This window comes from Schistocerca serialis, chromosome 1 (genome assembly GCF_023864345.2).
Source record: "Schistocerca serialis cubense isolate TAMUIC-IGC-003099 chromosome 1, iqSchSeri2.2, whole genome shotgun sequence".
Taxonomy (NCBI): Eukaryota; Metazoa; Arthropoda; class Insecta; order Orthoptera; family Acrididae; genus Schistocerca; species Schistocerca serialis.
Window position 1 is genome coordinate 667,248,313 of NC_064638.1, and position 25,279 is coordinate 667,273,591.

Genomic DNA, 25,279 nt, shown 5'->3' on the forward strand with positions numbered 1-25,279 from the left:
TAATGGGGTATGGCAGCAGACAATCATTTCAAGTGCCTTTGCTAACAGCATGACATTGCCTGCAGCAAATCTTCTGGGTTTGTGACCACTTTGATTGGGCCCAAGACAACTGGAAAAGATGAGTCCCATTTTAAGTTGGTAAGAGCTGATGGTAGGGTTTGAGTGTGGTGCAGATCCTGTGAAGCCATGGACCCAAGTTGTCAGCAAGGCACTGTGCATGCTGGTGGTGGCTCCATAATGGTGTCAGCTTTGGTTACATGGAATGAACTGGGTCCTCTGGATATCTGGGTGGATGCCATTTGCACCCATTCACGGACATTGTGTTCCTCAAGAATGACGGAATTTTTATGGATGACAATGTGCCATGTTACTGGGGCACAATTGTTTGCCAGTGGTTTGGAGCACAGTCTGGATAACTTGAGCAAATGGCTTGGTCACCAAGATCACCCAGCATGAATTCCTTCAAACATTTGTGGGACATAATCGAGAGGTCAGTTGATGCCCAAAATCCTGCACTGGCAACACCTGGCAACACTTGTAATTATGGATGGCTATAGAGACAGCACGGCTCAATGTTTCTGCAGAGGACTTCCAACAACTTTCTGAGTCCATGCTACATCAAGTTGCTGCACTACACCAGGAGGGGGGGTGGGGGATTCATATAGCATTGAGCACTATAGGACTTAACATCTGAGGTCATCAGTCCCCAGGCAAAAAAAATATCCAACATGATAGCAACAGGTATCCCATGACTTCTGTCACCTCAGTGTAAACTGTGTTGCATCCAGTAACTAAAATTTCGTTATTTCATAAACTTTCTGGTGTCTGGATTTTACTTGTCAGCATTGTGTATAAAATGAAACACTTGCACAACACAGAAACAATAATATATACCTTCTGATTAAAAAAAATGGCAAATGAATGCATAATAATGTTACAAGCCACCACTTGGTGAGTAGATTCTTTTATCTATCCAATTAAATAATAATGTAATAAGGATCATGTGGCATGTGAGGCTCATACCATCCAAATGGTTAGAGCTCATCCTTGCAGTTCCTTTAAATATGCATATGTGGATACAGGAGAGCCAAAAATTGGCTCAAATTTATGATTTGTAGGTTGTTCCACATAAAAGAATACTCTTAGTGTAGTACAATGGTGCAAAAAGGTCATGCTGTTATAAAAGTATAACAGAAACAATAAAACATTCTTTCAAAAATACCTGAGTCTACAGCAGCTGACATAATTCCAGCCGGCTGGAGTGGTCGAACGGTTCTAGGCACTTCAGTCTGGAACCATGCTGCTGCTACAGTCGCAGGTTCAAATCCTGCCTCGGGCATGGATGTGTGTGATGTCCTTAGGTCAGTTAGGTTTAAGTAGTTCTAGGGGACTGATGACCTCAGATGTTAAGTCCCATAGTGCTCAGAGCCATTTATACACAATTCCAGAGACACAACTGTATGGTTAGGTCACAAGTGAATAAATCTGCAGTGTAATTTAAAAAGACAGTTGCCACAGGCAGTCAGTCAGTTAGGTGTTACTGTATCATCTTCCATGGAAATGACAAAAATTATCTCTTTAACAAGGTTTTTTCTCACATAGACTAGTTATGCCAGTGTTAAAGAATGGCCAGATTTCATGAACAGTTACCTCATCTCACTATTAATGTCCTGTCAAGAAGTTTTGCAAACCACAGTAAGTGGTTGGTCATATCTGCAAATATAAAATTCTGACTCAGCCTCAGTTTGTATTCCAGAAGAACTTTTCTTCTAGCTTGCCTTCTGCTATTCCACTGACCATGCGTTAAAATAAGTAAATGATAAAAGTACACCTATTTCAATTGTTTATCTGTTTAAAACATTCAGCTATAACATTCTTTTGGCGAGACTTAAAATTTTTGGCTTTCAAGGTGTATTAGGTTTCTTTTTTGTTGGAGTTTCAGGGCTACAGTGTTCTCCTTCCCTGTTACTTTTTTTAACTGTCAAAATGACTTTGTTTCAGTTGTCTAAGTTGCACCCTGTTGTGTTATTCATGGATTTATTTGCTACACCTTCCTTTAGTTTGCTTTCAAATTTAGGCTTTCTGTATGTCAGTCATTGCATGTCATAAATTAAGTGATTGGTGTTACTGATAGCTGCATTATTCAGTCCATTCTGAGAAAAAAGTAAATTTAATTGGGAATATTGTTCAATTAGTATTGTCATTATAGACATAATTACTCCTCATTACATCATATTCATACCTTTTTTTGAGTCATCAGTCTCCTGACTGGTTTGATACAGCCCGCCCCAAATTCCTCTCATGTGCCAACCTCTTCATCTCAGAGTAACACTTGCAACCTATGCACTCAATTATTTTCTATTTTCCTCTACAGTTTTTGCCCTCTTGTACCATGGAAATCATTCCCTGGTGTCTCAACAGATGTCCTATCATCATTTACCATCTTTACACATATTCCTTTCCTCTCCAATTCTGTGCAGAACCTCCTCATTCCTTACCATACCAGTCTACATAATTTTCAGCATTTTTCTGTAGCACAACATCTGAAAATTCTTCAATTCTCTTCTGCTCCAGTTTTTGCACAGTCCATGTATCACTACCATATAATGCTGTGCTCCAAACATACATTCTCAGAAATTTCTTCCTCAAATTAAGGTCTATGTTTGATTCTAGTAGACTTCTCTTGGCCAGGAATGCTCTTTTTGTCAGTTCTAGTCTGCTTTTGATGTCCTCCTTGCTGTGTCTGTTATTGGTTATTTTGCTGCCTAGGTAGCAGAATTCCTTAACTTTATCTACTTCGTTACCATCAATCCTGACATTAAGTTTCTTACTGTTGCCATTTCTGCTACTTCTCATTACTTTCATATTTCTTCAGTTTACTCTCAATCCACGGTCTTTACTCATTATACAGGGTGATTCAAAAAGAATACCACAACTTTAGGAATTTAAAACTCTGCAACGACAAAAGGCAGAGCTAAGCACTATCTGTCGGCAAATTAAGGGAGCTATAAAGTTTCATTTAGTTGTACATTTGTTCGCTTGAGGCGCTGTTGACTAGGCGTCAGCGTCAGTTGATGCTAAGATGGCGACCGCTCAACAGAAAGCTTTTTGTGTTATTGAGTACGGCAGAAGTGAATCGACGACAGTTGTTCAGCGTGCATTTCGAACGAAGTATGGTGTTAAACGTTGGTATAAACAGTTTACAGAGAATGGGTGTTTGTGCAAAGGGAAAAGTTCTGGACGGCCGAGAACAAGTGATGAAAATGTACACGCATCCAGCAAGCATTTGTTCGCAGCCCAGGAAAATTGACTCGCAGAGCTAGCAGAGAGCTGCAAATTCCGCAATCAACTGTATGGAGAGTCCTACGAAAAAGGTTAGTTATGAAACCTTATCGTCTGAAATTGGTTCAAGCACTGTCTGCAGCTGATAAGATTAAAATAATCGATTTCTGTGATTTTATCCTTGCTCAAATGGAAACAGATGAATCTTTCGTTTCAAAGATTGTGTTTAGTGATGAAGCAACTTTCCACACTAACGGGAAAGTCAACCGTCACAATGTCTGTATATGGGGCACTGAGAATCCGCGGGAAACAACTCAGTATGAACGTGACTCGCCTAAGGTGAACGTTTTCTGTGCCATTTCAGCCAATAAAGTTTTTGGTCCCTTTTTTCTTCGAAGGTGCTACTGTAACTGGACTACAGTATCTGGAGATGTTAGAGAATTGGCTGTTCCCTCAGCTCAAACAAGAAGCACAACAATTCATATTTCAGCAGGATGGAGCGCCACCACATTGGCACTTATCTGTCCGTAACTACCTGAACGTCAACTACCCGAGGCGATGGATCGGCTGCCAGGCTGCCCGTGACAGAGCACTTCATCACTGGCCTCCAAGAAGCCCTGATCTTACCCCCTGCGATTTTTTCTTATGGGGGTATGTTAAGGATATGCTGTTTCGGCCACCTCTCCCAGCCACCATTGATGATTTGAAACGAGAAATAACAGCAGCTATCCAAACTGTTACACCTGATATGCTACAGAGAGTGTGGAACGAGTTGGAGTATCGGGTTGATATTGCTCGAGTGTCTGGAGGGGGCCATATTGAACATCTCTGAACTTGTTTTTGAGTGAAAAAAAAAAACCTTTTTAAATACTCTTTGTAATGATGTATAACAGAAGGTTATATTATGTTTCTTTCATTAAATACACATTTTTAAAGTTGTGGTATTCTTTTTGAATCACCCTGTACTGTACATTCCATTCAGCAGATCATGTAATTCTTCTTCAATTTCACTGATATCCTTTCACCTTGAATTCTAATCCCACTTCTGAACTTTTCTTTTATTTCCATCATAACTTATTCGATGTACAGATTGAGCAGTTGCGGTGAAAGACTATATTCCTGTTTTACACCCTTTTTAGTCCATGCACTTTGTTCTTGGTCATCCACTGTTGTTATTCCTTCTTTCCCCTTATACGTATTGTATATTACCTGTCTCTCCCTATAGCATATCCCTATTTTTTCAAAATTTTGAACATCTTGCACTATTTTAAATTGTCACACTTCTTCCTGGTTGACAAATACCATGAACAACTACATTCCCGTCGCCCATACAATTAGATTTTCATCTCCTTTTATGTAATATATTACCCTTTCAATATCCTCATACACTTTCCTACCTCTTCATCTACAGTTTGCGACATCAGCATGTATACCTGAAATATCATTGTCGGTGCTGGTTTGCTGAGGATTCTGATAAGAACAACCCTATCACTGCACTGTTCACAGCAACACACTCTCTGCCCTACCTTGCTATTCATAATGACTCCTACTTCTGTTATAGTATTTTCTGTCTACATTGATATTACGCTATACTCATCTGACCAGAATTCCTTGTCTTCTTTCCATTTCACTTCACTGATCCCTATTATGTCTAGATTGAGCCTTTGCATTTCCTTTTTCAGATTTTCTAGCTTCCCTGTCATGTTAAATCTTTCAATATACCACACCTGACTCGTGGAATGCTATCCTTTTGGTGGTTATTCAGTGTTTTTCTCATGGTCACCTCCCCTTGGCAGTCCGTTCTGAGGGATTATTATTATTATTATTATTTCTTTACTTTCTCAGACGTTAAGTCTGGTTAAAAATGGGACGTGACGCGGACCTTGATCAAGTGTCACTTCCTTTTAACTGTACGGTATATGTTATATTGAATTTAGGAACTTTTGGGTAATTGAACATGTATCAATAATTACGGATTTCTGTAATTGTATATATAAGTTTGGATGTAGCTGTATTGTATTGATGTACTGGTGGATATTGTGTGGTATGACTCCTGTAGTTGATAGTATAATTGGTATAATGTCAACTTTATTCTGATGCCACATGTCCTTGACTTCCTCAGCCAGTTGGATGTATTTTTCAATTTTTTCTCCTGTTTTCTTTTGTATATTTGTTGTATTGGGTATGGATATTTCGATTAGTTGTGTTAATTTCTTCTTTTTATTGGTGAGTATGATGTCAGGTTTGTTATGTGGTGTTGTTTTATCTGTTGTAATGGTTCTGTTCCAGTATAATTTGTATTCATCATTCTCCAGTACATTTTGTGGTGCATACTTGTATGTGGGAACATGTTGTTTTATAAGTTTATGTTGTAAGGCAAGCTGTTGATGTATTATTTTTGCTACATTGTCATGTCTTCTGGGGTATTCTGTATTTGCTAGTATTGTACATCCACTTGTGATGTGATCTACTGTTTCTATTTGTTGTTTGCAAAGTCTGCATTTATCTGTTGTGGTATTGGGATCTTTAATAATATGCTTGCTGTAATATCTGGTGTTTATTGTTTGATCCTGTATTGCAATCATGAATCCTTCCATCTCACTGTATATATTGCCTTTTCTTAGCCATGTGTTGGATGCGTCTTGATCGATGTGTGGCTGTGTTAGATGATCGGGTGCTTGCCATGTAGTGTTTTCTTTTTCCAATTTACTTTCTTCGTATCTGTTGATGTTACGTGATCTAAAGGGTTGTAAAGGTGGTTATGAAATTGCAGTGGTGTAGCCGATGTATTTATGTGAGTGATTGCTTTGTGTATTTTGCTAGTTTCTGCTCGTTCTAGAAAGAATTTTCTTAAATTGTCTACCTGTCCATAATGTAGGTTTTTTATGTCGATGAATCCCCTTCCTCCTTCCTTTCTGCTTAATGTGAATCTTTCTGTTGCTGAATGTATGTGATGTATTCTATATTTGTGGCATTGTGAACGTGTAAGTGTATTGAGTGCTTCTAGGTCTGTGTTACTCCATTTCACTACTCCAAATGAGTGGGTCAATATTGGTATAGCATAAGTATTTATAGCTTTTGTCTTGTTTCTTGCTGTCAATTCTGTTTTCAGTATTTTTGTTAGCCTTTGTCTATATTTTTCTTTTAGTTCTTCTTTAATATTTGTATTATCTATTCCTATTTTTTGTCTGTATCCTATATATTTATAGGCATCTGTTTTTTCCATCGCTTCTATGGAGTCACTGTGGTTATTTAATATGTAATCTTCTTGTTTAGTGTGTTTTCCCTTGACTATGCTATTTTTCTTACATTTGTCTGTTCCAAAAGCCATATTTATATCATTTCTGAATACTTCTGTTATCTTTAGTAATTGGTTGAGTTGTTGATTGGTTGCTGCCAGTAGTTTTAGATCATCCATGTATAGCAAATGTGTGATTTTGTGTGGGTATGTTCCAGTAATATTATATCCATAATTTGTATTATTTAGCATGTTGGATAGTGGGTTCAGAGCAAGACAGAACCAGAAAGGACTTAATGAGTCTCCTTGGTATATTCCACGCTTAATCTGTATTGGCTGTGATGTGATGTTATCTGAATTTGTTTGAATATTAAGTGTGGTTTTCCAGTTTTTCATTACTATGTTTAGAAACTGTATCAATTTAGGATCTACTTTGTATATTTCCAATATCTGTAGTAACCATGAGTGGGGTACACTATCAAAGGCTTTTTGGTAATCAATGTATGCGTAGTGTAGCGACCTTTGTTTAGTTTTAGCTTGATATGTCACCTCTGTATCTATTATCAGTTGCTCTTTACATCCTCGTGCTCCTTTGCAGCAGCCTTTTTGTTCTTCATTTATAATTTTGTTCTGTGTTGTATGTGTCATTAATTTCTGTGTAATGACTGAAGTTAATATTTTGTAGATTGTTGGTAGGCATGTTATGGGGCGATATTTAGCTGGGTTTGCTGTGTCTGCTTGATCTTTAGGTTTCAGATAGGTTATTCCATGTGCAAGTGTATCAGGGAATGTGTATGGGCCTGCAATGTAACTGTTAAATAATGTAGTTAGATGTGAATGTGTTGAGGTGAACTTCTTTAGCCAGTAATTTGCTATTTTATCATTTCCAGGGGCTTTCCAATTGTGTGTAGAATTAATTGCTTGGGTGACTTCATGTTGCAAAATTATCACTTCAGGCATTTGTGGTATCATCTTGTATGTGTCTGTTTCTGCTTGTATCCACCGAGCCTGCCTGTTATGTTGTACCGGGTTTGACCATATGTTGCTCCAGAAGTGTTCCATGTCTGTTATGTTTGGTGGATTGTCTATTTTAATGTGTGTGTTATCTATTGTTTGGTAAAATCTCTTTTGGTTTGTGTTGAACGTTTGGTTTTGTTTCCTTCTATTTTCACTTTTTTTGTATCTTCTAAGTCGTTTGGCCAATGCTTGTAATTTCTGCTTCTTTTCATCTAATTGCTCTATTGCTTCTTGTTGTGAGATTTTACCTAACCTTTTTCGTTTTTTGTCTGATATTTCATTTCTTATAAATTGTGTTAGCTGTCCGATGTCTTTTCTCAGTTTTTCTATTCTGATCTGTAGCCTGTGTTGCCATGCTGGTTTTGTGGGTTTCTTCTGTGTGTTGGTTTGTTCTGATCTCTGCCTAGTGTGTATATTTAGTGTAGTGAGTGCTCCTATATAAACCAGTAGTTGTAACTCTCCCATAGTTGTATTTTCATTTATTTTGTTGTGTATGATTGTGTTGATAGTTTTTATTGTTGTTTCGACTTGTGGGTTATTTGGCGGTCTATGCAAGAATGGTCTGATGTCTGTATTTGTGTCTTTGTATTCTATATATGTCAGCTGAAATTTCTCTTCTATATCTAACACGTGTGTCTCTTCGTGTTCTATTTGTGCTTGTTCTGGTGGCTGTCTTAAGATTTCGTTTTCCTCTGATTGTTTAATTGATGCGTGTTGGTCTTTGTTTGTTTGCTCTGGGATGTTTGAGTCCATTACTGTATTTTCTTCTTCTTCTGATTGCACATTATTTTGTTCCAGTATTTGTTGTACATGTTGTTTGATGTTTTCTAATTCTGACTGGGGTATCCCGTTATTTTTTATTATTACACGGATCTGATCAGCTAGTCGTTGTTCTGTTAAAAATTTTAATTCTGGGTATCTGGTAATAAATGTTGTGTATACTTGTGATCTGTATCCAGTTGTGTTGGTTCCTAGGTTTGTTGCTTGGTAATAACAGAACATGAGGTGTCGATTAACTTCATCTGACCATCTCATCCTCTGTCTTTGTTTTCTTTCTAGGGTGGTTGCAGGAAGCATATACTGCAAAACACCTCTATTTGGATTTAAATCATTTTCCAGTTGGCTTGCAGTGTCATTGCCATTGTGGGCGGGCATAGGGTTCAAGTGTCATCCCCGACCATGACGGCGCTTGTCCGAGGCTTCTTTAGTTCTGTCCTGAACCAAGTAATCACACTAAAAGGGGGGTTAGCCCTATTAGTGGTTTGTTCTTTTCGTCGCCTTTTACGACTGGCAGAACATACCGGAGGCCTATTCTTTTCCCGGGCCTCCACGGGATTTATTATTATTATTATTAATTTTATTATTATTATTATTATTATTATTATTATATCTGAATGGGGACTATTCCAAAACCTTTTGCCAATGGAGAGGTCATCATGACATTTTTCAATTACAGGCCACAAGTTCTATGGATACATGTTTGTCTCTTTAACACAGTGGTTTCCACTGCCTTCTGCATCCTCATGCCATTGATCGTTACCAATTCTTCCACCTTTTCCATCGCAAGGACAAGAGAATGCCCTGAACCTCTGTCCACTCCTCTGCTGATTATTAATCCAAATTCAAGCAATGGCAGGTTTTGAACCTGGGACCGAGGATGTTTTGATTACTAATCAAATAAGCTACCCCTAGACAATGGGTGCACTACTAAAAATGGAAAAGAGCAGTATAGTTAGCAAATAAATTAACATGAATTAATAAATGTAATCTTAAAGTTTTCTTTCACAGGAGAACCAGGAATAGTGGTTGGCAAAATAATAACCGGTGATGAGACACGCCAGTTTTACGGCTATGTTGATAAAGAAGAGTCAAGAAAGAAAATACTTCATGATGTGTTCAAGAAAGGAGATAGAGCATTCTTCTCTGGTATGTGAATAAAGCCTGAGGCATTTTGTCTTCATTGTTATTTGTTCATTCACCCACTGTGCTCCACCATGGAGGGAAGCCTTCAAGGATATGGGAAAGTCAAGTCACATATTGCAAACCCACAGACACTATCCTTGTAGAATTATATTTACAGCAAATTATGAGCAGTGCTAATCTACTCAGACTGACAATTATGGGATTACTTCTAGATTATTTTATGTATATACACTGCTTGACCAAAAAATGTGGAACATCCAGAAAGAGAGAAAGAAAGAAAGTGACACATCATGGATCAAAACAGTATCTGAAGTTATTTTAATTATTATAAAATTGAAGGGTGTCACAAAGCTGTTCTGAGGCAAGCTGGCCCACAATTCTTGTTACTGGTTCTTGATACCCTAGATACTGGCACTGGGTTAGAGTTGACATCTGAGCCAGTCCCACATGTTCCATCAGGGATAGATATATGGATCTTGCTGGTCATTGGAGCTCCTCAGTGTCTGAAACAGTATATAGAGACATGTGCCTTGTGTGGATAAGTAATGACTGTTGAGAAAATGGTCCCACAATACTGTCACATGAGAGGCAAAATGTGAGGATGCACGATGTCTGTGACACACAGAGTTCCCAGAATCAGTACCAGCCATGACCTGAAATCATACCAGATGGCTCTCTGCCTTGCGGCACTAGGAGTAACACAACACTGCCTCTCCAAAACATTGGAAGAATGGGACTTCTCACCAGGTCGCCATCATATTCACTGATGAGGGTGGTCATGGGCGATAGTGCAGGACTGCAATTCATTGCTCAACATAATGCAATGCCATTCATCAGGAGTCCATGCTTCCTGATTGTGGCAACACTCCAGACACAGATGTTTGTGTTATGGTGTTATCAGCAGCTTGTGTGTGTGGGACTTGGTCTGCTCCTAGTCCCTGTCCAGTGGTGCAGGATCATACAGCATGTTGGAGGGAGACAATTACTTATTTGTAAATGGCAGGTGCAGATGTGAAGGGGTTATGAGATGCTTGGTGCACACATCGTGATCCTCTCTTGTAGGGATCTGATATATGGTTGACCAGAATCTTGATAACAAGTATGCCTGCCCTCATGTTCCCATATAATCCAACACCAGGCAATTGTCACATCAGAATGCCATACAGACCTCAATATTGCATAACTTGACAAAGTAGCCAAATGGAGACCCACAGTGAAGTTGATTTCAAACCCTGCCAGGTGCCGATAGCACGTTCCCTTGCGTGCACAGCATCTCCATGTCCTTCATAGCGACTGCTCAGCATTTGACAGTATTTACATCCCTTATGTACCCTGCCAGGCCTGATGACAACATTAATGCACTCTGATGACCATTCTACCAGTGACAGAGAATTGCAACTTTAATCATTTAAATGCTCACTTATGGTATGTATGTGCACAAAGTTGCATTGATGTCCCCTGGGTGCTTCACTTTTTTTGTCAGGTAGTGTATATGTTTATTAAGAGGATAACAGCCATGTAGCTATATACTTTGAAATGCACAGTGGAGGCACTCCTCCTCTTACACTATTTAGCTGTTGTTTTTACCTAATACTTCAAACTAAGCATGTATGCAACTATGCACAGAACACTAATTGTTGTTTACGTACTTGCAAAATTAAAACCTGTTTGATATGAGCATTAGAGTTAAGCTGAATTTACATCCTTGAGTCAAAGAGAGAGAGAGAGAGAGAGAGAGAGAGAGAGAGAGAGAGAGAGAGAGAGAGAGAGAGAGAGAGAGTGTGTGTGTGTGTGTGTGTGTGTGTGTTTGCTCACTCATGGTTGCAGTTTGTCAGTGGCCATCCATATGGATGGACATCTGAATGATGGTAATGCCCACATAAAATGCTGGGCAGAAGGTACATCCTTCACGCCAACACAAGCTTCTGAATTGCATACATGGGGAATATTTCTCACAACATAATGAGTAATCCTCCTTTCAGTATTGATGATATGGACAGTATCTATTGATGCAGGGGGAAGTGCCATGGAACAAAAAAAAATTGACAAAAATTTTACCAATAGTTGGCACTATAAGCATCTTAACATAAATGGGGTTGACTACTGACAGGTGAATCCACAATACAATGACTATGGTTTGAGTTGCGAATTACACCATTCGTACTGTTCAATGTACCTGACTGTGCAAGTTCTAGAGCCAACAGCTGTGGAACTGTTGGTTAGGTAAGCGCATTCACCACAGCAAGTCGTACCACATCAGACGGTAAAAATCAGTTTGTAATTACCCACGAAGCCAAGAATCACATTAAAACCAAAAATACACCTTTTTTTTTTTAGTTTTCCTGGGGCCAAAAGCTGCAAGAAACACGACATGACATTGGTTTCTAACTGTAGTGAGATTGGTAGAAAACATGTTCAGTACTCTGCTCACTGTTTTCTGCCACAAGTTGAAACTGAGAAACAGTATGTACCACAATGGATTAGAGTGTCTCAAGGGTCATGTTCAGAATGCATTGCGCAATGTGTGCTATCAATTCAGTTACATTCATAACTGAGCTGTGAACACGATATCTACCAGGTAAACACCGTAGCCAGAAGGCACACAGATTAAAGTCAGGTGATCTGGATGGCCAGGCTGCAGGAAAATGTTGGTTAACAATTTAGCATTTTTGAAATTCTCTGCAGTAGCCACTTCACAGGCTGTGTAATGTGCAGAAGAGTGGCGTCTTGCATATGGATCATATCCGTGCTGTTGAAGGGTTGAAATGACATTGGTGCCAAAAGACTTTCATAGTTCCAGAATGAGATTTTCACTCTGCAGCGGACTGTGCGCTGATATGAAACTTCCTGGCATATTAAAACTGTGTGCCGGACCGAGATTCGAACTCGGGACCTTTGCCTTTCGCGGGCAAGTGCTCTACCAACTGAGCTACCAAAGCATGACTCACGCCCTGTCCTCACAGCTTTACTTCCGCCAGTATCTCGTCTCCTACCTTCCAAACTTTACAGAAGCTCTCCTGCAAACCCTGCAGAACTAAGGTCCTGAGTTCGAGTCTTGGTCCGGCACACAGTTTTAATCTGCTAGGAAGTTTCATATCAGCGCACACTCCACTGCAGAGTGAAAATTACATTATGGAAACATCCCCAAGGCTGTGGCTAAGCCATGTCTCCGCTATATCCTTTCTTTCAGGAGTGCTAGTTCTGCATGGTTTGCAGGAGAGCTTCTGTAAAGTTTGGAAGGTAGGAGACAAGATACTGGCAGAAGTAAAGCTGTGAGGACGGGGCGTGAGTCATGCTTTGGTAGCTCAGTTGGTAGAGCACTTGCCCGCGAAAGGCAAAGGTCCCGAGTTCGAATCTCGGTCAGGCACACAGTTTTAATCTGCCAGGAAGTTTCAGACTTTCATAGTGTTTACCAGTGACAGTACAGGTAACAGGACTCATCTCTTTGAAAAAACATGTCCCTATGATAAACAGTGCTATCAACCCACACCACACAGTCACCTCTGCAGAATGAAGCGGTACCAATTGATGTGCGTGCCGATTTTCTGTTTCCATATTTTGCAATTCTGCATATTGACATGTCCTCGGAGATGGAAATGGGTTTTGTGTGACAACAGACAAAACACAATATGTGAGCAAGAAATTACAGAGTGAATATTTGTCTTGCTTGTAGGTCAGCAGTAAGCAACTCCTGATTTTGTATGGATACGATGCAGGATGATTCATAGGATTTTAGGATTAGGCTCACAGGCAGTTCCAGTGTTCTCATGCACTACATTTTTGCACACCCCAGTTGACCCCTCCTGTAATGCTGTGGCCGCATCTTCCACAGACATTGGCTCAACTGCTTTCCTTCCTTTTAGCACATTGCACTTCAAAAGAACCTGTCTTTTTGAATTTTGTAACCATTTCCTCCAGACCCTTAGCAGAATTGGACCAATGCCTTTTTTCATACCATTGAGTTTCCAGAACATATGCGAGGCTACTAGCACTCAGACACCCTTTTTGTAACAGGGCCTTACCAGCAGTGCACAATCTGTCATGGAGACAGTCATGTTGGGCGTTTTGGTGCCGCATGTCTGTTGGTGTGCATAGTCTGACGCTTCATGCTTACAGTGTCATCTATTAGTCAAATTTTTATTCCTCCCCCCCCCCCCCCACCCCCTCCCCCTTCCCAGCATGTTTACACCTGCGTCAATAATATGTGGTTTAAATTTGACATCATTCTGAGCAGTGGTTCTCTTTCTACAGAATTCTGAAACTGTAACTTTGATTATGGACACCCTGTATATCAACTGCACACGGTATGCCACATGTCATCCACATCTCTGCAGAAGGTGCAATACATGGGCAGCCCACCAGCCAGTGGCACTGCAAGTCACACTAGCTACAGGGCTTGCTGTATTCCTGTGTTGCATTACAGATATCACCAGAAGATGCAGTCTTTCATTCAACTCACTGCATCTAAATGTATTTGTCCATGTATCTTCTTAAGATGCCTCAGATCTCAGAAGAATCGTAGTGAGACTAAAAGTTTAGTGCATTATCCCATTAATTTTCAAACAACTGTCAAGTGATAGTTGTAACTGGGTCATACACTCAAGCCACCACCTCGTACCAACTATGTGCACAACATTCCTGGCCTCAACCTCTGGTAGCACCAGCCCCGCGACCCTGGTGTTTTTGTGTTGTATGTGTATTCTGTAGCTCTGAAGATTGATTTGTCCAAAAGCTGTAAACATTCTCAGTCTTGTTTGTCTGCCAATTGATGTCTCCACATCTCAACCATTGGTCAAGTTCTTAGTTGATTCCTTCCATTATTTACATTCTTTCCATTATCATATTTAAAGTAGTTTGAGAGAATGCTCCATTTGAACAGTATGTAGTTCGTTTTATTTCTATTTGATTTTCTAAAACATATACATTAATTTTTTTTAATTCTTCTTGCAGGAGATGTTATGGTAATGGATGAGTATGGGTACCTTTATTTTAAAGACAGAATTGGCGACACCTTCAGGTAATTATATGAAAAAATTGTTATGGAATTGTAGTGCTCTTATAATTTTTTACTCTTTCAATCATTCTGATATCAATACCGATAAAAGGATTAGAGAAAAAATTAATTATATTCATTAACCTTTGACTTGTAGTCTTATTTTCTTGGTGAGTATCAGTTGTGTAACAACTGCCTTATTCTTATTTAAAGTAATTTTATTTGTACTTTTCTGTGAGTGTATCAATTTCTCTTTGTTGTTTTTCTTTGCTAACTGTTCATGTACAGTACCAACTAGCTTTCTGATACATCTGTATCATGAGCACATTTTGTGTGTAGTGAATTCATTAGATTGATAATATGCACAAGAAACAAAAATAGCCCAAGAATGGGACATTACCAATGAAAAACTTGTATGGTGATTTTGCTATTAGGATCTATCCTTCATTTTTATTATATGAATTGACAAATGGTCTTCTGTTTCTGAGAAGAATTTCAAAAAATGCAGCTGCTCCTTCTTTAGCACTTTATTTTTTTAAAAGGGTACTGAATTCACAGAGGCCTTAGATGAAACTGGTAAAGCCCAAATAACTTTTTTCCCCACTGCGGAATAGAATTTGGATGCAATGGAGTTTGGTCTAGTAGTTTTTCAAGTATGAGCTTATTTTACAACAGCGTTTATTTAACGACCTTCATATTAGTACACAAATACAATGACGTCAATAGAAATGATTGATAGTTAAAAGAAATCAACAGTGTTTTACCCAGAAATAGTTCTTACATAAAAATGGGTGTCACAAAACAGTAAATAACAGGTAAGAAATTTATCCTAAGCAAGTTTGATATGTACAGCTCAAACCTGAGTCAGTCCCTGTGACACACAAGTGGGCATGAGCCAAGCATAACAGAACAGAAATCACAATCTTACAGTTTAAGCCCTTAGCATGTTAAAATCAGACAACCATAAAAACACAGTATAATAAACAAGTAACATCACAATACAAGCTACCTCTACTACCAAGAGCCTCCACCAGCTACTCACTACTGCCACAGACAACAGTACTGCACCAGACTACTTAGTCTACAGACAACAAACATGAACACAAAATCAGCCTTCCATAATCTCTATAGACAAGCAAAGCACACTCCTATTACTCTTTATTACTCTGCACAGTACACAAATAATAGATCTCCACTGGTCCACACAGCTGACTGGTTGTCATCTTCTCTGGCCACAGGGAAATAGACACCATTCTCTGGCCACAGGGAAATAGACACCACCCACCCTCTAGGTAGGCAATGTCCACAACACCTTTGCCACACCACACACTGACCATTATCACTACAGGCTGTACAGATTTCTGGCACAACACTTGCAGACTGGAACAACTGCTTCTCATTCTGTTCCACTGCCAAAGGATGGCCTGTGAGACACTAGTGTCGATCCTGCCCAGAGAGAAAGCAGTCTGGCAAAGTGCACAATCAAGGAAATCAACCCGAATGTGACCCTAGACCAGGAAGTCCAGACTGTCAATTTGGATGGCACACCATTGTCCAGTCATTTCAGGACTTCACAGAAAGAATTGCTACTGCTGTCGTGTTTCTTCATTTTATAAATCCACACAGTGAGTTGTTTATCAAGCTAAATTGGCAGGAGAAAGATTCCACTTGATTAATAATTATTTTTTCAAGCAACTCAGTAAACGCTGACAAGGGAACATTCCCAACATGGCCTCATATTTGAAGGAGAAAAAAGTATACTTGCAAATGATGATGACATTCTCTTGGGTAAAATATTTCAGAGGTGAAATACCCCCATATTGATCTACAGGAATGGACTACTCAGGAGGATTTCATTATCAGGAAAAACAAGACACATTTTGCTAGTCTGTGTGTGTGGAATGCTAGATCCCTCAATCTGGTAGGTAGGTTAGAGAATTTAAAAAGGGAAATGGATGGGTTGAAGTTAGATATAGTAGAAATAAGTGAAGTGTGGTGGCAGAAAGAATAGGACTTCTGGTCAGGTCAGTACAGGGTTATCATGCATAACGTAGCAGTAGGCTTAATGATGAATAAGAAAACAGGCATGCAGGCAAGCTACTATGAGCAGTACAGTGAATGCATCATTAAGACAGACAAGAAGCCAACACCCGTAACAGTATTACAAGTTTATATCCTAACTGGTTCTGTGGGTGAAGAAGAGATTCAAAGAATGTATGATGAGATAAAGGAAATTATTCAGATAGTTAATCGAAATGAAAATTTACTTGTGAGAGGTGACTGGAATTTGGTAGCAGAAATGGAAGAGAAAGAAGAATAGCAGAAGAACATGGACTGGGGGAAAGGAATGACAGAGGAAGCTGCCAGGTAGAATTTTGCTAAAAGAATAATTTAATCATTTCTAACTCTTAGTTTAAAAATAATGAAAGAAAACTGAAGATGCATTCGGGTACCAGAAAGTTTCAGATTGACTATATAATCCTAAGATAGAGATTTTGAAACCAGATTTGAAATGTAAGACATTTCCAGGGGTACCTGTGGACTCTGGCCATAATTTGCCAGATATTAACTGCATATTTAAACTGAAGAAATTGCAAACAAATAGGTAATTAAGGAGATGGGACCTGGATAAATTAAAGGAATGGGAGGTTATTATGAGTCTGAAAGGGAGCATCAGGCAATGTTGGACTGAAATGGAGGAAAGGAATACAATAGAAGGTGGATGGGTAGCTTTGGGAGATGAAATAGGGAAGGTAGCAGAGGATCATTTAGGTAAAATGGCATGGCCTATTAGAAATTCTTGGATAACACAGGAAATACTGAATTCAATCAATGAAAGGAAAAAATATAAAGTGCAGCAAATCAAACAGGCAAAAAGGAATACCAATGCCAAAAAAATGAGACTGACAAAGTACAAAACAGTTAAGCAGAAATGGCCAGAGGACAGGTGAAAGTCCACAGAAGTATTCATAACTAGGGGAAAGATAGTTGCCACCTATCGGAAAATTAGAGAGACCTTAGGAGAAAAGAGAAGCAAATGTATGAATATCAAGGGCTCACGTGGCAAGCCAATACTGAGCAAAGAGGGGAAATCTGAAGATGGAAGGAATGCATTGAGGGTCTATATAAAGGAAACAAACTTGAGGACAGTGTCATAGAGAGGGAAGAGGAATTAGATGAAGATGCGATGGAAGATATGATTTGCAACAAGAATTTGACAGAGCATTGAAAGATGTTAATAGTAACAATGCTCCTAGAATAGATGACATTCCATCAGAAATATTAAGATTGCTGGGAGAGCCAACCATAAATAAATTATTCCTACTAGTGTGAAAGCTAGATGAGGCAGGTGAAATACCCCCAGACTTCAGGAAGACTGTAGTAATTCCAGTGCAAAAAAGACAAATGCTGACCAGTGCAAATACTACCAAACCATCAGTTTAATAAGTCATCGTTGTAAAATACTGGCACTAATTTACAGAATAATGGAAACATTGGTATAAGCTGACCTTGGGAAGATCAGTTTGGATCCTAGAAGGTAGGCTGAAGAAAGGCAGGCTACATTTATAGCATTTTTAGATGTAGAGAAAGCTTTTCACAATGTTGAGCAGACTATGTGCTTTGAAATTCTGAAGGAAGCAGGAATAAAAAACAGGGAGCAAAATTTATTTACAAAAATTATAAGATTGAAAGGACATGATAGGGAAGTCGCAGTTGAAATGGAAGTGAAACAGGGTTGTAGCCTTTCCCAAATGTTATTCAATCTCTATATTAAGCGGGTAATAAAGGAAACCAAGGAGATGTTTGGAACAGTTATTGAAGATCATGGAGAAGAAATCAAAACTTTGGTGTTTGCCAGTGGCAATGTAATTCTATCAGAGACAGCAAAGGACTAATAAGAGCAGTCAAACAGAATGAATAGTGTCTGGAAAACAGGTTTTAAATTTAATGTGCATGAAAGAGAAACAAGAGTAATAGAGTGTAATTGAATTAATCAGGCAATGCTGAAGGAATTAGATCAGGAAACAACAAACTAAAAGTAGTAGACAAGATTTGCTATTTGGACAGAAAAATAACTGATGATGGCAAAGTAGACAGGATATAAAATGCAGATTGACATTAACAAGAAAAGCATTTCTGAGAAAGAGGTATTTATTAACATCTAATATCAATATATATATTATAATTTTTTTCGGAAGGTATCTGGCTAGTGGTGCAACCTTGAATAGAAGTGAAATTTGGGCATCAGGCAGATCAGTAAAGAAGAAAATAATCACTGTTGCTACAGAAGACTGCTGGAGACTATCTGGATAGATTGAATAACAAATCAGGAGGTATTGAATCAAACTAGGAAAAAAAGAAATTTATGATGACTTGAAGAAAAGAAGGTGTCAATTGATAGGTCACATCCTGAGACACCACAGAATCATCAATTTGGTAATGAAAGGAAAGGGAAAGGGGGGGGGGGGGGGTAACAATTGTAGAGGGAGACCGAGGCTGTAAGCAGGTTCAAATGGATGACGATTGGAGTAGTCATGAATAGACTTGCACAGGACTAATTTCTGCACGTAATTGTTTTACGAGTCACAATAATTTTTAAGATGTCCATTTCCGTAACATTCATAAGAAAAAATTTGTTGTCTAAGTTCATTGCTGATACTGAATCACACATTTCTTCATGATATGTCAATTAAGTTGCACTTTGAATGTCTTGCATACAATACTTGACTCACTCAGTATATTCGATCTTTTTCTTAGTACAGTTTTACTGCAGTCATAATGTGCTCTCTTCTTTAAAGATTTGCTGTGTGCTGTCCTACATATTTTGCATTTTGCTGGAAGCACTACAGTTTGGAGACCCTGGGTGGTACATAGAGGTTATACTCCATCAGGATGAACCACAGTTGTGGAAACTTTAGACGTAACATTTTTTCCTAATACTTCCTACAGTGTATGATTATGATTTTTGCTGTATTTATTTTCCATAATTATTTTATAAGAGACTTCATTCTTACCTCTATATTGAGTTAAATGGCCATTATGTGTATAAATTAGGACTCATCATATGATTGAAGTACCTTTTGTACTAGGAAAAAAAGTGTCCATTGTTTACTGAAGCAGAAGAGTCAAGGTTAAAACTGAAATTCTCTAAATAATGCCTCCTTATATTTATTAGTATTTTATTGTAATGCATGTACCTTTAATATTTATTAGGTGGAAAGGGGAAAATGTAGCAACTGCTGAAGTGGAAACTATTATCAGCAACTTAACTGGCTACCATAACATCACAGTATATGGTGTTGAGGTAGGACATGCCACATCATGATTTATTAAGTGTCAGGTCTATAAGACAGTCACTCTTGCTTAAGAACAATTCAACTACAGCTGAATTTATCTTTTTTTGTAGGTACCTGGTTCAGAAGGCAGGGCAGGAATGGCAGCTCTTGAAGATCCAGATCGGAAAATAGATCTAAAGAAGTTAGCAGAAGGTCTCGCTACAAATCTTCCACATTATGCCCGTCCTATGTTTTTACGAGTTGTGAAAAGTCTGGAACTAACAGGGACTTTCAAAATAAAGAAAACTGCAATCCAGAAAGAAGGTTTTGATCCTGCTTTAATTAAAGATGATTTGTATTTTCATGATGGAAAAGAATTTGTTCCTCTTACTCAAGAACTTTATAACGAAATCGTGAGTGGGAAGTTCAGGTTGTGATAAATACATTTTGTGTGTGGTCTGCTGCTGTAGTCAGATCTGGAACAAAGACTGCTGTGTGCTCATAGTTCCTTTATATTGTGCGGTTAAAAACTGACATAGAAGATTCAGACTTTGTCATCTGTGAAACTTTGACACCAACTTTTTTTTTCTTTTTGTAAATGCCACGCAAGAGAGTTGGAACATTTTGCAGATTAATTATGGTGAATTCTTAACAAAGAATAAAGTCTAATATGTCTCAGTTGCTTGATGATGACTGTATTACATTCCAAATTTTAAAGAAGAAAACTGTACAGAGCTGTTGGATATTTTTACTGTTCTTGAGATGTAATACATATATTAACAAAGTATTCACTATAAAAAGGACTTGAAAAGAAATTTCATCAGTGTAATCAAATTCATTACACATTCATGAGGCATCACATTGATGTTATAAACTTCCATAAATACAAGAAATGTTAATTTTTTAAAGATGAAGTCTTTATTGTCCATTTATTTCCAAGAAATAAAATTCCCTTGAAAGATCTGTCAATATTTACCTCTTGTGTTGTTATCAGTTCAATTCAGATTTATATAAATATGATTTTTTCTGCGTACATATGCACTACTAAATAATCACAATGGATATGTCAAAAGTTGAATAACAAATTCAGCATTATTAGGAAATTAATGAAAATTGGCTTTTATAAGCCTGTAAGAGTATCATTAATGGTCTAGTGAGCAATTTTAAGTAAGTGTCATAACAGAACAGTCTGTAGGCATCTCATAAATTATTGGTCTCCTCCTTTTCCTTAGGCATTACGAGCAATAATGTATCTACACTTCCTCATCAATTGGCTTCCATGCATCACTGTCATCTATTTTTCTCCACTGTCTGCACCTTTTTTATGTGCTGGCACACAATTTTCCTTTTGTTATCTTCTTGAGAATCCTGTCATCTCCTGCCTTTTCCAAATGTCCTAACAAAGATATTATTTGTCTGATAAATTTAACAACTATCTGTGTGGTTGTTCAAATTCCCTTCTGTCATGTTTCACATTTCTGACCTGCAAATAATAATTATGCTGCTGTCCATTAAAACAACATCACAATGAAGGCAGCATGCAACAGACATCAAATTGGCATTAAGTGAACTTCAAGCTTGAATATTAAAATGATTACCGCTTCAGTGCAGTCACACAGAGTAGCTGAGAGTAATGCCATCTCTACTCTGGATATAATGAAAGATTACTCATCGTGTTTTGTTGTTGGTTGTGAGAAAATTATGTCACGCCTCATGTAATAATGAAAAAGATCTGACAGCATGGTTCACAATTTAACAGGGTAGGATTGTGCGCCATCAAGATTGTGGTTTATCATGGGATTCTGCTGCTTGCATCTGTCAGGATTGTATGCCTGTCTCCCGAATATGGAATTTATGGATTCATAAAGGCGTACTCAATGCCATCCATGATGAAGATACTATTCTGTCAACCATGCACGATTGTACGGTCACATGGTATAATTTGATTCAGAAAATGGACTAGTTTGTAGCAACACAACTAGACTTTGACAGTATGATGATGTCTGAAGCACAATGGAATATTGTGAATTTTAGAATTTTCTGGCAGAATGGATAGACAAAGAAGTGTTGGGCCTGCAGTCAGTCATTGTTTACTACGTAAGGGCTGACTATATCTCTATCTCTCTCCCTCTCCCTCTCCCTCTCTCTGCATGCGTGTGGGTGTGTTTTACTGAGTTGAATGTAGACTGATTGCATTTCGATGTGGCACCCAGCAGTCACCCTCAGGTTGTCCTCAAAGATTGAAAAATACTTTTCCCATCCCACAATTTGTTAACATGCTGTGTGTATTCCATGCAAGTGTTGAAACTGTGGTGACGAACCAGCCACACTACCCAGAGGGAAATGGTGTCCGTGGTGGAATTGTGGCACTCAACTGTCCACAAGGTTGCCATTCGACTTGGCCGCAGGTGTACTCTGTCATCTTTGTTTGAAGTGAATTGTGGAAATGGTGGGGTTCTATACATTGTCCAACTAGTGCCACTTTCACCGTATTTTCTAACATTTGAATTTCCTTGTAGTCTTTAATAAAAGAGTGTTTAAAAATGTTTTCATGGTCAAAATTATTGTTTTATCATATCCTGTTGAGTGTCCAGTGGAGGTACAACACTCAGCAGTAGCAGACTTGGTTGGCTGGAAAGGCAAGTGCAGTGTTAATGTTCAGTGCAGTGTTCTATCATGTTCTCTATGGCCTGGTCTATTCAAGCCATGTACATCACTGGCAAGGTATTTTGTAAATTCCAGCCCTTCTGCAATAACAAATCATCCTGTTCCCAAAAGGACTTAGCTGGTAGGCTGAAAACCACCACCTAAGACTGCAGACTTTTTGGAATCGGTAAAGAGCTATTAATTATTGTGGAAGGCTGGAATTTACAAAATACTTGTGTATGGTACTGCCTACATAGCCCAGACCATGCACACTGTGGAACAACACTGCGTTGAACATCAATGCTACATTCACCTTTTGCAATTATCAAGTCTGTTTTTGCTGAACATTATATCTCCAGCAGACATTAAATGAAGTGTGATAAAAGAATAATTTTGGGGACTACATTATTAAAGAATCTATGGAAATTAACGTGGTGACAATCTGATCAATTGTAATAGCATGGAAGTCCATCATTTCCATGATTTTCTCTGAAGAGAAAAGAGTGTGATGATGGTGATGGCCATAGTGAGGGGCAATCCTGAGGACAAGTCCTGAAATCATCAGTGCCAGTGGTGGCCTAGAGGTAGTGTTGACAGTCTATCACCACAGTCTTAATGCTTACATGGAATACACAGATTACCCTAATAAATTACAGGATAGGGAGACTTTGATGGCTCACCCATGGATGACTGGCAGGTACCCAGTCAAAATACTCAATCAGCATGCAACCATTGTTGTGGCATTCCTCTGTGTGGCAGCAGAGGTTTGCCCAGCAACAGTACTGGATACAGGAGTGACACCACATCATCTAAACAGATAAGTCTCAAAGTTCAATTTGATAAGAGTCCCACACATTTGAGCAATATTTTAGGATAAGTCACATGACCATTTTCTATGCAATCTCCTTTGTATACTGATTGTGTCTTCCTTGTATTCTACCTATGAACCAAACTTGCTTTAGCTAAGGCTGAGCCTACTGACTGTTCCATTTCACATCCTTACAAACTGTTTCACCCAGGTATTTGTATGGGTTGATCAATTCCTTTGACATTGTGGTCATAGTATACTAAAATTTTTCATTTCTTAAGTGGAAAATTGTACATTTAAAGCAAGTTGGGGTCTAGTGAAGCAGGGGATACAACCCGTCGGCTTTGAACAATGACGTCATTCCTTAGTCATAGCCAGTAATGTCTTCACTTCGAGGCATAGATAATAAAGCAGTTCTGTGTTCTAATAAGCGCTATCATTAAAATAATTGAATGTGAATCAAAAAGCGATCGTTTATCTATATTTCACTATTTTACCATATTTCACTTTCTTATTCCACCAATATGCTTCAGTAGCTGATAAGTGTTTTTTGCCTTATTAAAAAAAAAAATCTCACGAGGTAGAATAAACTGATCCTAAGATACAGATGCTTCAGTAGCTGATAAGTGTTTTTTGGCTTTTTTTTTAAAAAAAAAATCTCATGAGAGAGAATAAATTGATCCTACTTCATTAAGCAATCAATAAACTTTGCAGCAAAGTTCAGAGAGAACTCACAAAAAAAGTTGAGCATCCTGATAAACCATGCCACACATTTTTCAACCTTAGGTGGTCATAGGTCACAGATAGCTTTAGTTCTACTTTGGCCAGTGGATACCTCTCTGCATGAAACAATATGGCCAAGAAATGAAATTTGATTATGAACTAAACTAACCTACAAAGGCTTGAGAGTCAAGCCAGCTTCCATAAGTTAGTATAAAAGCTGATTAATGTGCTCAAGATGTCCATCAAAGGTTTTGCTATGCACCGATAAGCCAAAAAATTATGACCACTGCCCACCGCAATGTTGGATGCTGCCTGATGGTGTTGTGTGCATATGACATGATAACAAAAGTTTGTAAGGAGTGCATAAAAGGACAGGGGATCACCCTAGTGAAGATACAGGCTGCAGATGGAGAAATCGATTGAGATAAGTGACTTTGACAAAGAGCAAATCATTATTACACAGAGCCTGTGAATGAGTTATCTCAAAAATAGCAAAGCTGCTTGAAAGTTCACATGCTACTGTCATCAGCATCTATGGAAAGAGTTAGAAAGACAGTGAAACTACCATTAGCTGCTAAATAGTTGGATGTCCACAACTCTGCTCAGAATGTGGGGTTAGGAGACTTGTCTGCTCTGTGAAGTAGAATAGATTATCTGTTGCATCTCTGCCAAAAGAGCACACTGTTGGTGCATGCACAAGTGTTTCAGAGCACACCAGCAACATTGTCAATTACAATTGCAGCAGGCATGGAACCATCAGGATTTGACTATTGATCAATGGATATGTGTCGACTCTCTGAGTGAATCACATTTTTGCTGAACTAGGTCAATGATTGTCTCCACAAATGCTGTCATTAAGGTTAACGGCAGCTCAAAATGTGCAGCATGCCATGGACAGAGGCTGGTGTGAGCAGTATTATGCTATGGGAGACAGTCTCGTGTTCTTGCATCGGACCTGCAGTAGAAAACAAAGATACACTGACAGCTGCAAACCCCCTGCATCCTTCATGCTTGATGTCTTCCCCAATGGCAATGTCATCTTTCAGCATGCCTCGGAGCCAGAAGCATACTAAAGTGGGTTGAGGAGCATTATAGTCAACTCATGTTGATGTCTCACTAACCAAATTTGCCTGATGGAAATTCTACGAAACCCATCTGGGTCGCTAGTGGGTGCCATCACTGCATACGCAAATCAGCTGCCCATTATTTACGGGAATTACGTAACCTATGCTAAGACATCTGATGCCACATACCTCCAGAAAGCTACCAACAGACGGTCAGATCCCAGATATGCAGAATCAGTGATGTATTTTGTTCCAAAGATGGACAAACAAGCTGTTGAGCAGGTGGCCAAAATGTTTTGGCTCATCGGT

The 25,279-nt window shown here is 38.7% G+C and overlaps 1 protein-coding gene and 1 non-coding gene across 2 annotated transcripts in view; both read left to right on the forward strand.

Annotated features, from left to right (window-relative positions):
* The window catches only part of LOC126479821 (long-chain fatty acid transport protein 4-like), a 329,898-nt gene extending 309,259 nt beyond the window's left edge, over positions 1-20,639 (forward strand). Inside the window, exons 8-11 of the mRNA XM_050103817.1 lie at positions 9,326-9,463; positions 14,411-14,477; positions 19,668-19,758; positions 19,861-20,639. Of these exons, the coding sequence (XP_049959774.1) occupies positions 9,326-9,463; positions 14,411-14,477; positions 19,668-19,758; positions 19,861-20,166 (602 nt within the window). The 3' untranslated portion in view covers positions 20,167-20,639. The remainder of the gene's footprint in view (positions 1-9,325; positions 9,464-14,410; positions 14,478-19,667; positions 19,759-19,860) is intronic.
* Positions 12,754-12,828, forward strand: Trnas-cga (transfer RNA serine (anticodon CGA)). The gene has a single exon. It is a non-coding gene; the product is annotated as a tRNA-Ser (tRNA).
* Positions 20,640-25,279: the final 4,640 nt, after the last annotated feature.